The sequence below is a fragment of the Pan paniscus genome, chromosome 7 (genome assembly GCF_029289425.2).
Source record: "Pan paniscus chromosome 7, NHGRI_mPanPan1-v2.0_pri, whole genome shotgun sequence".
NCBI classification, from domain to species: Eukaryota; Metazoa; Chordata; class Mammalia; order Primates; family Hominidae; genus Pan; species Pan paniscus.
This window is the reverse complement of record NC_073256.2, coordinates 26,902,001-26,917,412: the sequence shown is the minus strand read 5'-3', so window position 1 is coordinate 26,917,412 and position 15,412 is coordinate 26,902,001. Positions and strand designations below refer to the sequence as shown.

Here is a 15,412-nt window from a genome sequence, read left to right as displayed (position 1 = left end):
AGAAAGGGATATAAATTCTTAGGGAGATGAGAAATTGGGGCAGATTCATTATGCTAATGAATCCCTCTCCATCCCTCTCTATGTCCCATAAGAAGGTCTAAAGATGCTTCTTTCACCAAAGCAGTAGGAATGCATCAGTGAAGGGTAAGGGGCAATATGCTGGAAGTGGTTAACTGTCTACAGAAATCATGCTTCCTTTCCATGTTGTAGAAGGACACTAGAAAGTGTGTCTGCCCAGCTGGGCGCAGTGGCTCACGCCTGTAATCCCAGCACTGTGGGAGACTGAGGATGGCGGATCACGAGGTCAAGAGATTGAGACCATCCTGGCCAACATGGCGAAACCCTGTGTCTACTAAAAATACAAAAATTAGCTGGACATGGTGGCATGCACCTGTAATCCCAGCTACTTGGCAGGCTGAGGAAGGAGAATTGCCTGAACCTGGGAGGTGGAGGTTGCAGTGAGCGGAGATTGCGCCACTGCACTCCAGCCTGGTGATGCAGTGAGACTACGTCAAGGAAGGAAGGAAGGAAGGAAGGAAGGGACGGAGGGAGGGAGGGGAAGGGGGGGAGGGAGGGAGGGGAGGGGCAGGGAGGGAGGGGAGGGGAACGGAGGGAGGGAGGGGGAAGGGAGGGGGAAGGGAGGGAGGGAGGGGAAGGGAGGCAGGGAGGGAGGGGGAAGGGAGGCAGGGAGGGAGGGGGAAGGGAGGCAGGGAGGGAGGGGGAAGGGAGGGAGGGAGGGGGCGAGGGAGGCAGGGGGGGACGGAGGGGGAAGGAGGGAGGGGATGGAGGGGAAGGAGGGAGGGGAAGGGAGGGAGGGGAAGGAAGGGAGGGAGGGAGGGAGGGGAAGGGAGGGAGGGGAAGGGAGGGAGGGAGGGAGGGGAAGGGAGGGAGGGAGGGAGGGGAGGGAGGGGAAGGGAGGGAGGGAGGGGAAGGGAGGGAGGGAGGAAGGGAGGGAGGGGAAGGGAGGGAGGAAGGGAGGGAGGGGGCGAGGGAGGGAGGGGGGGTGAGGGAGGGAGGGAGGGGGCGAGGGAGGGAGGGAAGGAGGGGGCGAGGGAGGGAGGGAGGGGAGGGGAAGGGAGGGGAAGGAAGGAAGGAAGGGAGTCTCTGCTCATCCATACATTGCATTTCATAATGTCCCCTTTGCATCTAGGCAAGACCATGGGACTAATTTTCAACACTGGAATTTAAGCATAAGTTAAAAAGTCTGCCGACTTCACTGTTATTCCTCTGATGATAGTATGTATTGTTTTGCTGTTTTTGAGATTTTTTTCCCTTCTACTTAGTTTTCAGCCGTTTGAACATGGTATTCCTAGGTGTGGGGTTCTCTTGTATTTACCTTGCTGGTGACACACAAAATTATTTCAGATGATGAGTTGATGTCTTTCATCAATTCTTGGAAGTTCTTGCCTGTCATATCTCCAAATACTGACTCGGCCTCAATTTCTGCTTTCTTCTCCTTTTAAAATTCCTAGGCTTGCTTTAGCAGGTCTTTATGCCCTTAAACATAAGGTTTCTGCATTTTATCTGAGTTTTCTAGTTATTTTTGGCAAGTGCTTTAATTTCCTGCAAAGTTTTCCATCCTGCCTGGAACAGTAAGTTCTTATATAAAACTCTTTTTCTCTGTAGTTTAAATCTTTCTTTCAAGAAAATTGTTTTTATTCCTTCTGTTATGGATTTCAAAGGCTTTTCAGTTCCAATTTTTTCCCTTTTCTTTACTTCAGGTATACTGGTTACTCACATGCCGGGTCTAAGTTGTCCATCTCCTGTGTCTTTCATCTTATTCCTGCAATTCCGCATTGAATCGTGCATGAATGTCTGCTGCGTTCTTCTTCTTTTTTGTTGGTTTGTTTGTTTGAGATGGAGTCTTACTCTGTCTCCCAGGCTGGAGTGCAGTGGCATGACCTCAGCTCACTGAAACCTCCATGTCCTGGGTTCAGAATTGCTTGAACCTCCACTTCCGGGGTTCAAGCGATTCTGGTGCTTGAACTAGAGTAGCTGAGACTACAGGCATGCACCACCATGCTCGGCTAATTTTTGTATTTCTAGTAGAGACGGGGTTTCACCATGTTGGCCAGGCTGGTCTTGAACCCCCGACCTCAGGTTATCTGCCCGCCTCCGCCTCCCAAAGTGCTGGGATTAAAGGCATGAGTCACCATTCCTGGCCCATGTCTTCTGCATTCTGCATGAATAGCTTACATCAGCCCACATTGTCACTTACAAGGGATTGGGTTCTTGTTTTGCTGCTGCTTGTTTGGTTTTAACTTCACCAATTCTATTTTCTTACTTTTTATGTCTCTATCCATTTCATTTCTTTTTTTTTCTTTTATAAACTTATGTATTACAGGGGCAACTTTAATTTATTTGGGTAAAGATGATAAAGCAGCTAAAATTTTCTATTTCCTGGAGTACATCCAACAAAATTTTATTTATTTTTATATCTATATATATGTATTTTATCTATCTATATCTGTATCTACCTACTCATATGTAAAGAGATTTATAAATATTAATATATCTAACCTAATGCTAAAGTGTATTCATGCTTTTTTGTTGTTTTCATAATTTTTGTTTTTGCGGTTGATTTATGACCTCAGGTTAGTTCTAACCAGCTCAGCCTTTAACTCCAAAATACAAAAGATAGAGTATCTTTTCCTATTTTTATTAGTTTTTATTTTTGAGGCAGGGTCTTGTTCTGTTGCCCAGGATTCAAGTGCAGTCATGTGATCATAGCTCACTGCAGCCTTGACCTCCTGGGCCCAAGTCATCCTCCTGCCTCAGCCTCCTGAGTACCTGGGAGCACAGGCATGCACCACCACGCCTGGCTAGTTTGTTGTATTTATTGTAGAGACGGAGTCTTGCCATGTTGCCCAGGCTGGTCTTGAACTCCTGGGCTCAAGTGATCTGCCTGCCTCAGCCTTGTGAAGTGCTGGGATTACAGGGGTAAGCCACCGCGCCTGGCCTTTTCCTATTTTTCTTGAGAATTAGCATGAGATCATCCTCTTTACCTACAGGGCTGGGTATTCATGATTTATGTTCTCGATTTCTCTATTAAGTTATTCTTCTGTTTGAGGAGAGGAAAGAGGAACTGGAGCTGGGGCTGGAGCCCAAAACAGTCACCATGTGGGGATGCTGTTGCTTTCTTTCTGAAGAGGGCCTGAGTCTGGGATTGAACTCCATCAGTTTGGGAACTCTCCTATTCTGGAAAAGCATCCAAGATTTTCAGCACCCCCACTCTTTGTGATTATCTCCCCAGAACTCAAAGTCTTCTTTTTATTCCTGAGCCAACGCATAATTTTCCACAAACAGCGCTAACATCATCCACAAAATCTCTGTGCCCTACGTTATACCGATGCCAGTTAAGCAGCTGTATAGCAGAAAGGCACCGTATTGCTATACTGTCCCCCACAGCCTGCTCCCTGGAAGTATGGGGCTGTGAAGGGGGTGCTCCCTGTCCTTCCCATAGTTTCCCAGGTTACCAGCCCTTGACTACCTGAGCTGTGAGTGCAGGTGGAGCTTCATAGAAGTTCCTCACTTTGTTTCACTGAACATCCCTGATAACGCCCCAGAACCGGGGAGCCACGTGTGGATTTCCAGCACTAACTAAACATGAAAATGAAGAATGTCTGAATCAGAAGGCACAGGTGCGACAATAGGAGAAGATATTTGCGACACCTGTAACTGAAAACCACATTGATCTGAGAACGTATTTAACACATCCACACATCAATAAGGAAAAGGAGAGACAATCAACCAAGAAATGAGCACAAGGGCTGAACAAACACCTCAAAGAAAGAGGATGTTCAGTGGCCAATAAAAATGTAAAAATGTGCTAGACTTGTTAATTATCTAGAAAATGCAAATTAAGACCACATTGAGATAACTCTGTAACCTTTCAGAAAAGATAACATTACAAATATTGATACATTGAGCATTGGCAGCATGTGAGCAAACAAGAACTTTCAAAGTCTGCTATTAAGAGGGCAAATAATTGGAAACCACATTCTCCGCATCTACTACAGATGGGAATATATTAGCCTGTGACAGGAGCTCTACTTGTAATTATCTACCTGTATGAGTTTCCCATGGCTGCTATAACAAATCGCCACAAATTTAGTGACATAAAACAACATAAATGTATTACTCTACGGTTGCAGTCAGAAGTCCAAAACACCTCTGACCAGGCTCACATCAAAGTGCTGGCAGGAGTCAGTAAGGGATGTTCCATTTTCTTGTCTTTTCCAGATTTCAGAGATGTTCCACATTCCTTGGTCCATGATCCCTTCCTCCATCTTCAAAGTCAACATCAGGCCAAGTTCTTCTCATGCTGACCTCTCCCTGGTCCTCTTTTCTGCCTCCGTTTTTGACTTATAAGGAATTTTTGTAATTACATTGGTCCCCTTTAAATAATGCAGACACCCTCCCCATCTCAAAATCAACTGATGAGAAACCTAAATTTCATCTGCAAACTTAACTCCCCTTTGCCATGTAAGCTAACATATTCGTAGGTTCTAGGAATTAGACTGTGACCATCTTTGGGTCAGGCAACACTCTGCCTACCACAATACCCAAGAGAAACTCTTACACATGTAAACATATACATGTTTACAACATACACAAGGCAACATGTGCAAGAAAGCCTATAGCAGCGCTGTTCAGAGCAAGACTAAACAAAACAAATACCTAATAATTGAGTGCTAGAGGGCTCAAAGTGATGTTTATTCATATAATAACAAAAGAATCAGCCATATGCAACAATATGGATGAATTTTAGCAATGGAAGGTTAATTATAATTAAGACAAAAGATTACATATAGAATGATACCCATCTTTTAATATTAAAAACATCTAAAATAGATTCCTATTTGTTCTAAAAATAGATACAGTCCTAGAAATATATGTATATTATATATAATTACTACATACAGATATCTATAGATACATGTTTCTAAATGCCTGTAGATATCTATAGTAATTAAATCACATAAAAGGATATCAAGGGCAAGCAAGTCATGAATATAAGACTCAAGATGATGTTTAATATGGGATAAAGATCGAGGATAGTTGTTGATGGTGATAATATAGTTAGATATTACATTTCAGCTATTGTTTAGGTAATTGGTTCATGGTTGCCTATTGAATTATTAAACATAAGGCTAGGTGGTGCAGTGGCTCATGTCTGTAATCCCAGCACTTTGGAAGGCCGAGGCAGGCGAATCCCTTGAGCCCAGGAGTTTGAGACTAGCCTGGGCAACATGGCGAAAACCCACCTCTACAAAAAATACAAAAAATTAGCCAGACATGGTGGTGTGTGCCTGTAATCCCAGCTACTCGGGAGGCTGAGGTGGAAGGATCACTCTAGCCCGAGAAGCAGAGGTTGCAGTGAGCCAAGATCGAGCCACAGCACTCCAGCCTGGGAGAAGAGTGAGACCCTGTCTCAAAAAAAAAAAAAATTAGAATAAAATAGAAAACACCTAATTTCTTTTTAAAACCATGTATGAACCAGTGACAAATGTTTATGAACAAAAGATAAGGATTAATATCATTCTGTGCAGCTGCATGCCAATACAAGACAGTCTCTGTTTTTGAGAATCTAATGAGGGAGATAGTCATATAAACAAATATTTTCTTTTCACTGTGATTAGTGCTTTACAGGTGTGTGGTTTCAGGTGCTTGGACAGCACAGAGGACACACCAGTTGCCAGGTGTGGTCCAGGAGGGATTTACAAAAGATATCAAGGCTACACTTCATGAAGGGATGTGTCAAGGGCAGAGAACCAGAACTGCAAAGACATGGAGGCAAAGAAGGGTCCTGTGTTTTCATATCTGAAAAATAACCATGACTCATATTCTTTTGCTAGGGGTGCCATAACAAAATACCGCAGGTGGGCAGGCTTCAACAACAGAAATTTACATTCTCACAGTGCTGGAGACTGAAAGTCTGAGGTCAAGGTGTCAGCAGGGCTGGTTTCTACCCAGGCTTCTCCCCTTGGCTTGCAGATGGCCACCTTCTCTGCATCCTCACGTGGTTTTATGATGTGTACTTGCATTCCTGGTGTTTCTCTGTTTGTCCAACAGGTATCTGTTGTATCTAAGTGTTGTTATAATGTTGGGACAAGCCTGCGTGCCTGAAAGAAGAAACTTACATGTGGCTTAGTGAGGGCAGTGTGCAGGGTCTCAGCTCTACATAGAGTCCTTATTCTTTAGAAAATATGCTTCTCCTCTGGTTTTGTATCAATCCCTTGTCTGGAACTCCCTGGGGTGCCACCTGCCTCTCTGCTTTTTCTTGTTAAAGCATGAAGCTAACGCTGCCTCTTCTGCTGCAGGAAAGGACTTTGCCACCCCTTCCATTCCAAAGGATGCTTGTAAGTCTGCCTCCAGCCAAGTTTAAAATATGAGCATCAGAATGTTCTTCTGATGGATTCTTCTTGACCCCTTCCAAGATAACCTAGAAAGCAAGACATATTTGGGGCTAACACACCCTTTCTAACTAAACGCTGGCCTTGGCTTCTGACTTTTCCAAAGGGAGCAAAGCCATCTGCTCAGCAAGCTTCCAAAATACAGGCGGAGATCTCCTTAACTGAGATTTTTAAAATCTTAGTTGCTATGGTGGGACGATCACAAAGAGAATTGAAGGACAGATATTATTGCACAGGATCAAGGTCATGACCCTGACCAATGACAGAGAAGAAAGGAGGCAGAGCCCTGACCCCTGCACGCCTCATGCTCTGTATACTTGACTGATCCATGGACATAGCTCAGGCCAATACTGGTGCCAGGGCAGGAACTACTGGCTCTTATGTGAATCATTGCCCATGTCCCCAACACACATGATGAGAAAGACATTTGGTCTTGAGACAACAGACAGTGTAATCACTGGTGTCACTGAAGCAAGACAGAATGCTAAAGTAATAGAAGCAGACGGTGCTGGTGCCTGGCTGCAATTCATTCAGCAGGGATTAGTGCCTCACATGACACGCTGTCATTCTGGAGCAGAGATGGGTTTGCTATCTACCCACCCTGGCTGTTTCGTTTTAGCTCATTATTGACATTTCAAAGACATTCTGCAATTTGGATCTGTATTTTCACTCTGATCCAGTGGTGGTTTAATAAGATCCTTGTAAATTCACAGATTATTTTAAAAGTGTTTTATTTTTTATTGTTATTGATTTCTAGCTTTATCCTATTGTGGTTGGAGAATGCTGTGGGTATTATTGCTAATTTTTTTAATTTAGTGAGATTTTCATTGTGGCCCAAAATATATTCATTTCATAATTGATATGCTTTGGCTGTGTCTCCACCCAAATCTCATCTTGAATTGTAGTTCCCATAATCTTCCCCATGCATCATGGAAGGGACCTGGTGGGAGGTAGCTGAATCATGGGGGAGGATCCCCCCATGCTATTCTCATAATAGTGAGTGAATTCTCACAAGATATGATGGTTTTATAAGGGGCTTTTCCCCCACTTCACTCTGCACTTCTCTCTCCTGCTGCCGTGTGAAGAAGGACCTGTTTGCTTCCCCTTCTGCCACGATTGCAAGTTTCCTGAGGCCTCCCCAGCAATGCAGAACTGTGAATCATTTAAACCTCTTTCTTTATAAATTACGCAGTCTTGAGCAGCTCTTTATAGCAGCGTGAGAATGGACTAAAACAATAATGCTCAATGTGCACTTGGAAAGAAGGCAAATTTTTCATTATTGGATTTTGCAACTTCGATATATATATTTATGTGTTCTAGCTTACTGATAATGCTAGTTTTTCCACATCCTTACTCAATTTTTTGGTCCACTTGATTTGTATAGGTATGGGAGAGATGTTTTAAAATTTCCAAAAATATTAATAACTTATATCTTCATTGCACATTGTGGCAGTAAACATGAACTCTCCTTTGTTCTTTCAATGACTTCCCATCTTCATTTAATTATGTTAAGATGTTGAATATCAATATATCATAAAACTTACCTCTTATGCATTTGCCTTGTATGTCTTTTATCTCAATCTGAAAGTTTGTTCTATTTTTTATATACTAGTCTTAGGGTTGTCCAGAGAAACAGAACCAGTAGGAGGACAGATGTAGATATAGATACAGACAGATAGATTTATTATAAGAATTTGTTCATGTGATTATAGGTGCCAAGAAATCTCACAATCTGCCATGTGCAAGGTGGACAACCAGGAAAGCCAGTGGTGTAATTCAATCCAAGTCCAAAGGTCTAAGAAACTGGAGGGCAGGGAAAGGAAGGAAGGCAATAATAGTTTAAGTCCTAGTCTGAAGGTCTGAGAACCAGGAGTACTGATGTCTGAGGATGGATGTTCCAGTTCAAACAGGAAGCAAAGGTGTCCTTCCTCAACCTTTTTGTTCTATCTGTGCCCCCAACAGACTGGATGATGCCCACCCACATTGATGAGGGCTGGTCTTCTTTATTCAGTCTACAGATTCAAACGCTCATCTCCTCTGGAAACACCTTCTCAGACGTGCACCCAAATAATGTTTGAACAGCTATCTGGGCATCCTTTAGCCCAATCAAGTTGAGGCATAAAATTAAGCATCACAGTACTGTTCCTATTTCCTCTGAATTTTTTATCATCCTCCTATAGCTATATTGTCAAAACATAACACTATTATATACTATATTGCCTTCTTCACTCTATCTTAAGGTCTTAGTTCTACTGCAAGTATATTATATGCTCACTATCCACCCTTATATAATACCTCTCAAATTATTTTGGCAGGCTCAAGTTTGTTCTGTAGTAGATTCCTTAGAAAAGGTTTATGGCAACAAAATTTTCTGAGCTCTGGTATGTTCATAAAGTTGAATGTGGCCTTTATAATTTGAGGTCAGTTTGGCTGGATATAAAATGCTTGGCATAAATTTTCTTTTTATAAATATTAAGTATAGGATTCTGTTTTCTTCTAGCCTAAAGCACTTCTGTCAAAAAGTCTAAGGTCAAACTCATTTTCTTTTTCTTAGGAATGATATGACCTTTTAGCTTGTATGTTCAAAGGATTTTTTTCTTTTTCTTTAAGCCAAGTAGCTATATTGAAACAGTGGCTCTCAGAGTGTGAACCGTGAACAACACATGGGGGTTCCTGAACCTTCCAGTGGACTCATTAGATTAAAAACTATCTTCATAATGATACATTTGCCCTTTTTAATTTTGTTGATATTTGCAATGACAGTCCAAAAGAAATAGTGTCTGATCATGAATCAAGGCTCTAGAAACAAATTATAGTATTAGTTACCGAATTCCTCACTACCAATCACTCACAGTACTAAAAAAATGCGTTTTACTTAAGAATATCCTTGATGAAGTACTAAAAATGATTAATTGTATTAAATGTCAATGCTTGAATATACATTTTTTGAATACTCTATGTGAAGAAATGAAAATTACACATCATGGATTTCTGCTCCACACCTGAAGTGTGATGATTAGCTCAAGGAGAAGTGTGTGTGAAATTGTTTGAGGTGCAAGTTGAACTTGGCACGTTTTTCAAAAAAAACCATTTTTTCTTCAAAGAACAACTTAAAGACAAACTATCATTATTTGGATGTGGATATTTGGCAAGCATTTCTTGAAAATTAATAAAAGTAATCCTGTCATTTAAAAATATTTACTGCCAATGATAACACTGAACTTTCAGGCACATTTTACAATTTCAGAAAACTTGGTATTCATAGCCAGCACCATGAGCTTGACAGCTTCCCAAACTTAAAGGTTTGTGTTTCAAAATTTTTCAATAGCTTTTGGGGAACAAGTGGTTTTTTGTTACATAAATTAATTATATATTCTGAGATTTTGGTGCATCCTCCATACTCTACAGTGTACCTAATGTCCAGTTTTGTATCCCTGGTCCCCCTCCCACCACCCCCTTAGTCTCTAAAGTTCATAATACTAATATCACTCCATACGCCTTTGCATACTCATAGCCTAGTCCTCACTTATAAGTGAGAACATACGGTTTTTGGTTTTCCACTCCTGTGTTACTTCATTTAGAATAATGGCCTCCAGCTCCATCCAAGTTGCTGCAAAATATATTGTTTCATTCCTTTTACTATTCCATGGCGTATACATACCACATTTTCTTTATCCACGCATTAGTTCATGGGCACTTAGGGTTGGTTCCACATCTTTGCAATTGTGAAATGTGCTGTTATAAACATGCGTATACAAGTGTCTTTCATATAATGACTTCTTTTCCTCTGGGTAGATACCCAGTAGTGGGATTGCTGGATCAAATGGTAGAATCTACTTTTAGCTTTTTAAGGAATCTCCATACTGTTTTCTATAGCGGTTGTGCTAATTTAACCTCCCATCAGCAGTGTAGAACACTCCCTTTCCCTCACATCCACACCAACATCCACAAAACAATGCATGTTTTTAATAATGGCCATTTTTGGAGGAGTAAGGTGGCATCTTATTGCAGTTTTAATTTGCATTTCCTTGATGATTAGTGATGTTGAGCATTTTTTCATACATTTGTTGGCCATTTGTATATCATCTTTTGAGAAATGTCTATTCATGTCCTCTGCCCGCTTTTAAATTGGATTGTTTTTTTCTCGGTGATTTGTTTGAGTTCTTTGTAAATTCTGGATACTAGTCCTTTGTCAGATGTGTAGTTTGCAAATATTTTCTCCCATTCTGTGGGTTGTCTGTTTATTCTGCTGATTATTTCTTTTGCTGTGCAGAAGCTTTTTAGTTTAATTAGGTCCATTTATTTATTTTTGTTTCGTTGCATTTGCTGTTGGGGTCTTAATCATGAATTCTTTGCCTAGGCTGATTCTAGAAGATATTTTCCAATGTTGTCTTCTAAAATGTTTTTTAGTTTCAGAGCTTATATTTAAGTCTTTGATCTATCTTGAGTTGATTTTTGACTTAAAGGTTTTTATAATAAGATTGGTGATGATGCTGATGAATCTGATTTTTGAATATTGTATCACAAACTGTGTGAACATTTGGTAAATCTGCATAGCAGTGAACCAACATTTTCCAAATAATGCCTGTTTGATGCTATAAAATAATGCATAAGTAAAAGATCCACAAAAAGCCTGATAAATATTAATATAACAGAGTATGGAAAGCTCACTGATTTGGCTATAGATTCCATACTGCAACTGAGCTTTAAAAATGACCACTTTTCAAATTTTGGAATAGTATCAAGAAATATCCACAACTATCTAAAAAGGCTGTGAAAATAGTCTTCTCTTTCCGAACTACATATATGTGAAAGGCCAGATTTCCCTCATATACTTCAACCAAATGATATAATGCCACAGATTGAGTGCAGAAGCACACTGAAGAACCCAGCTGTCTTCTATTAAGCCAGTCTTTAAAATAATTTGAAAAAAGGTAAAACATGCCACAGTTCTTTTTTTGTGTGTTTTGGAAAATACAATTATTTTTATAAAGTATTTTATTTATATTATCAAAAATGGTTTATTATTTTAAAATCAATAAATACATTTTAACTTTCTCAGTGTTTTCTAATATGATAAATATTAATATATGTAACCCATGTAAATATGAGATCTTTGGGATTATCAAGAATTGTTAAGACTGCATAGACATCCTAAAAGGAAAATGTCTGAGATCTACTATATTTAAATATGTCTCAATTTTGAGCATTTTGGACTGATTTTTCCAGCTCAGTAGTGTGTCCTTTCAATATATAGGTTAAAGCTTTCCTTTATTTCAGGATATTTTTAACAAATATAACTTTCAGTAATAATCCTTTGCCCATCGCTTTTTTTCTTTAGGAAAATCTATTATACATATGTTAGATATTCATTATCTACTATATCAATCAATTACTTGGAAAAAATTAATCTGTTTTTCAAATTTTTTTCTGTTTCTATCTTTGTATTCCGTATTATCCATATAGTACAATCCATAGAGGCATTTTGGTTACGTTAATTCTAGTTTAGTCCTCATTACTTTAGTGGCTTTTTCATTTGAAATATTTCCTTATCGCTGTTATATCTCTTTTCCATTTTTCCTTTTGGCATATTATCAATTTCTAACTCTGATTTGTGCTGTTCTTTAATAGCTTTTTTCATTTAAAAAATTTATTTGATATCATTTGTATATATTTGGTGATGGTTCCCATGTATTTTATAATCATATTTTCTGATGTGCCATGATTGTCAATAGAAATATTAGTCTGCTGATTTTTTCATTTTTAAAAATAAATGTGTGAGTTAAACTCAGTATTTTCCTTCTGCTCATGTTTTAATGAGATGGTACAGTAAGGAGCTTCTCAAATGGCTTTCAATTATGCCCACATGCTCGTATTGACTACCGTACACCCTTCTCTTCCCCTGAGTACCTTGCTTCTAATCAATAGCATACTCCACATGGAGGGGATCACACTTCTCAATGATTAAAATACTAAGGATTCTGGCTTCCATCTCGCTGGCAGACACACTCCCTTGCTGGCTGTTATTAAAGCAAGTTTCCATGTGGAGGAGGCCACTTGGCAAGAAACTGAGGGCAGCATCCAGCCCACGGCCACCTAGGAACTGAGTCCCTCGGTCCAACAGCCCTTGAGAAACTGAAATTTGGCCAGCAACCTTATGAGTTTGGAAACAGATTCTTCCTCCAGTTAAGGATCCAGATGAGATCCCAGCCAGGATGAGGTGACACTTCGACTGCAGCCTGTGAGAGACCATGAAATCTGAGCTATGCCCAGATTTCTCACCTGCAGAAACTGAAGTAATAAACACGTGGCTTTTGTAAGGTGCTAAACTTACGGTAGTTTGTTACACAGCAATAAATAACACAGATGGGTTCTCCTATGCTCTTTGGAGAAGGGTAGCTTTTATAATTTCACAGCTCTGGCTCTCTGGAATTGTGACCACAAAATACCGAATACAGTATTATATTGAATTAATCTCTCCTGAAAAGGCATTTAATGACTATGTCAACATTTCAAATGCTGTGTTGTAACTAGAGAGTGGAATCAGCTTCCAATGTCATTTCATTAAATAAAAGCCATGTGAAAATTGTGTGAAATTTGTTTAAAATTTAATTATACTAAAATCTTAAAGGAGAAGAACTTCTGGCTATGGCTTAGTGATGAAGTCAGCAAATTTTCTTCCTAAAAAGCAATTGTAAAGCTGGACAAAATTAACAAAACCATCTTAGCACTCTGGAAATCAAAGGCATATAATAATCTGAGAAGTAGCTTTGCTTGAAAATGTGCTGAGCTTCAGGTACGAACTGTGGGAATCTTGCCCTGTGGCTGTTTGCATACCTCCCAGCTTGGTTGACACAGAAGTTCTGCTGTGACAGAACTGTAAGAACTGGAAGATTCTCTGCCACAGTGGAAGGAGACTCAATAGATTCTTAGAGGAATGAATAATCTTGGTGGTAGATTAGCAGGGAAGTCCAAAGGCTCTACTAGCTTGAGTTCTGGTAATGGTTGAGACAAACATATTCTTGGATTAAGCTGCACATATGTACCCCAAAGACCAGAGAGGGGCTGAGCTATCCACACATTCCTGGCTGACCCTGGGGCTGTGTTTATGCACAGAGGAGACATGAGAGGGCTTGCTGGAAAGTAAACGCCAGGGAAGACTTTAAAATGGCTGAACTTTGAATGCACTTTGCTAATCAGACATAGATGAATTGGCAAATGATGGAAGCCTTACTGGATAAAGCTGTTTGAGCCCAACCTTATCTAATCAACTGCTTGGCCACCATGCTACACGGACACAAGATCAACCCAGAGGAAGTCAGACTGAAAAATGAAGAAGCAGAGACATCAGAGTCTATACATCATAAGGAAAATAGATTTCACCAATTGAGCCCAGGCAGATTACTAGACAAAAAATAAAGAAACATACAAAAGCTCCAAAATGACAACTGTAACAATTTTCTGGGGAAAAAACAAGCATCTAGAGTTGTTACAATAAACACATAGAGTATCCCTTATGTAAAATGCTTGAGACTAGAAGTGTTTCAGATTTTGGATTATTTTGGATTTTGGAATATTTCCACATGCAAAATGAAATATCGTGGAGATGGGACCCAAGTCAGTCTTAACACAAAATTTATGTATGTTTCTATATACCTCATATACATAGTCTGAAGGAAATTTTATATAATATTTTTAAAAATCTGGTGCATGAAACAAAGTTTTAACTGCATTTTTGATGGCAACTACGAGGTCAGGTGTGGAATTTTCTACTGTGGCATCATGTCAGCGCTCAGAAACTTTTGGATTTTGGAGAATTTCAGATTTCAGATTAGGGATATTCAACTTATATTTAAAATGTGTAGTTTTTATCCAAAAAATTTATAACATATGCAAAGAAACAGCAAAGTGTGATCCATACTCATGAAAAAAAGTTAATAGTCTCTTAGTATCTACAGATGTTGGATTTAGCAGACAAGAACTTAAAAGCAACTGTTATATTTAAATTACTAAAGGGGACCATTTTCAAAGAATTAAAGAAAAGTAGAACAAAAATGAATTAACATATAGAGAATTCCAGTAAGGAGATAGATGTTGTAGGAGAAAGATCCAAATGTAAATTCTGTACTTGAAAGCAACAAACGAAATAGAAATTCACCAGATGGGTTCAACAGCAAGTTCTAGATGGCAGAAGAAATAATGTGTGTGAAGATAGATCAACAGAAAGTATCCCATCTTAAAAACAAAGTAAATGCTATTGAATAAAATAAACAGAGATTCAGAGACCTGCGAGACAAAGCCACATATGTATAATGGAAGTCTCAGGAAAGGAGGAAAGAGAGAAAAGTACAGAGAAAATATTTTAATAAATATGGCCCCAAACTTCCCCGTTTTGATGAAAAATACCAGAATACACGCAAAATAGCTCCAAAAACTCCATATAAAATAAATATAAAGATATTCACACCTAAACCCATTATATTTAAATGACTGAAAGTCAAAGAGAAAAAAAAATTCAAAAGAAACAAGAAAAAAATGGACTCTATTTATATTTCTAGGGAGCTATCATCATGATTAATAGCTCACTTCTCACCTGAAACAATGGAGGCCACGCAGTAAAGAACATATTCAAAAGCACTGAAGGAAAAAACAATTATCAACCGAGAATTCTATACTCGCCCAAGCTACCCTTCAAAGATGGGGCAAAATAGAATTCTGGTGCTGGACAAAATGAAGTAGATACACTTCTCCCTGTTTTAGCTAAGTACAGCTAAAATCCCTGAACATTATAAACAAGACAAGTATAAAGAGACTCTGAAAGGTGGCGAGAAAAGGCAGATCACTTCGGTATCTCAGGACGTGAGGAATGAGAAAGTGATGAGTTCCATGAATTCCCCTGTTGTTTCCTGTATCCCAAACTGACTGCTGGAGACATCAGCAACCTGAGAACACCAACAAGAGCAGGCCAAAAAAGCCCCAAGAAAAGTCTTCTCTCT

The 15,412-nt window shown here is 39.5% G+C and overlaps 1 protein-coding gene across 2 annotated transcripts in view; it reads right to left on the bottom strand.

Moving 5' to 3' along the window:
• MSRA (methionine sulfoxide reductase A) overlaps positions 1–15,412 on the bottom strand; it is a 424,140-nt gene that overhangs the window by 7,080 nt on the left and 401,648 nt on the right. The window contains exon 7 of one of the 2 annotated variants that reach the window (XM_034965627.3): positions 983–6,125. The exons of the other annotated variant lie outside the window; for it this stretch is intronic. Within the exon in view, the coding sequence (XP_034821518.1) occupies positions 6,099–6,125 (27 nt within the window). The 3' untranslated portion in view covers positions 983–6,098. Of the gene's footprint in view, positions 1–982; positions 6,126–15,412 lie in introns of those variants that run through there. 2 annotated transcript variants of the gene reach the window in all.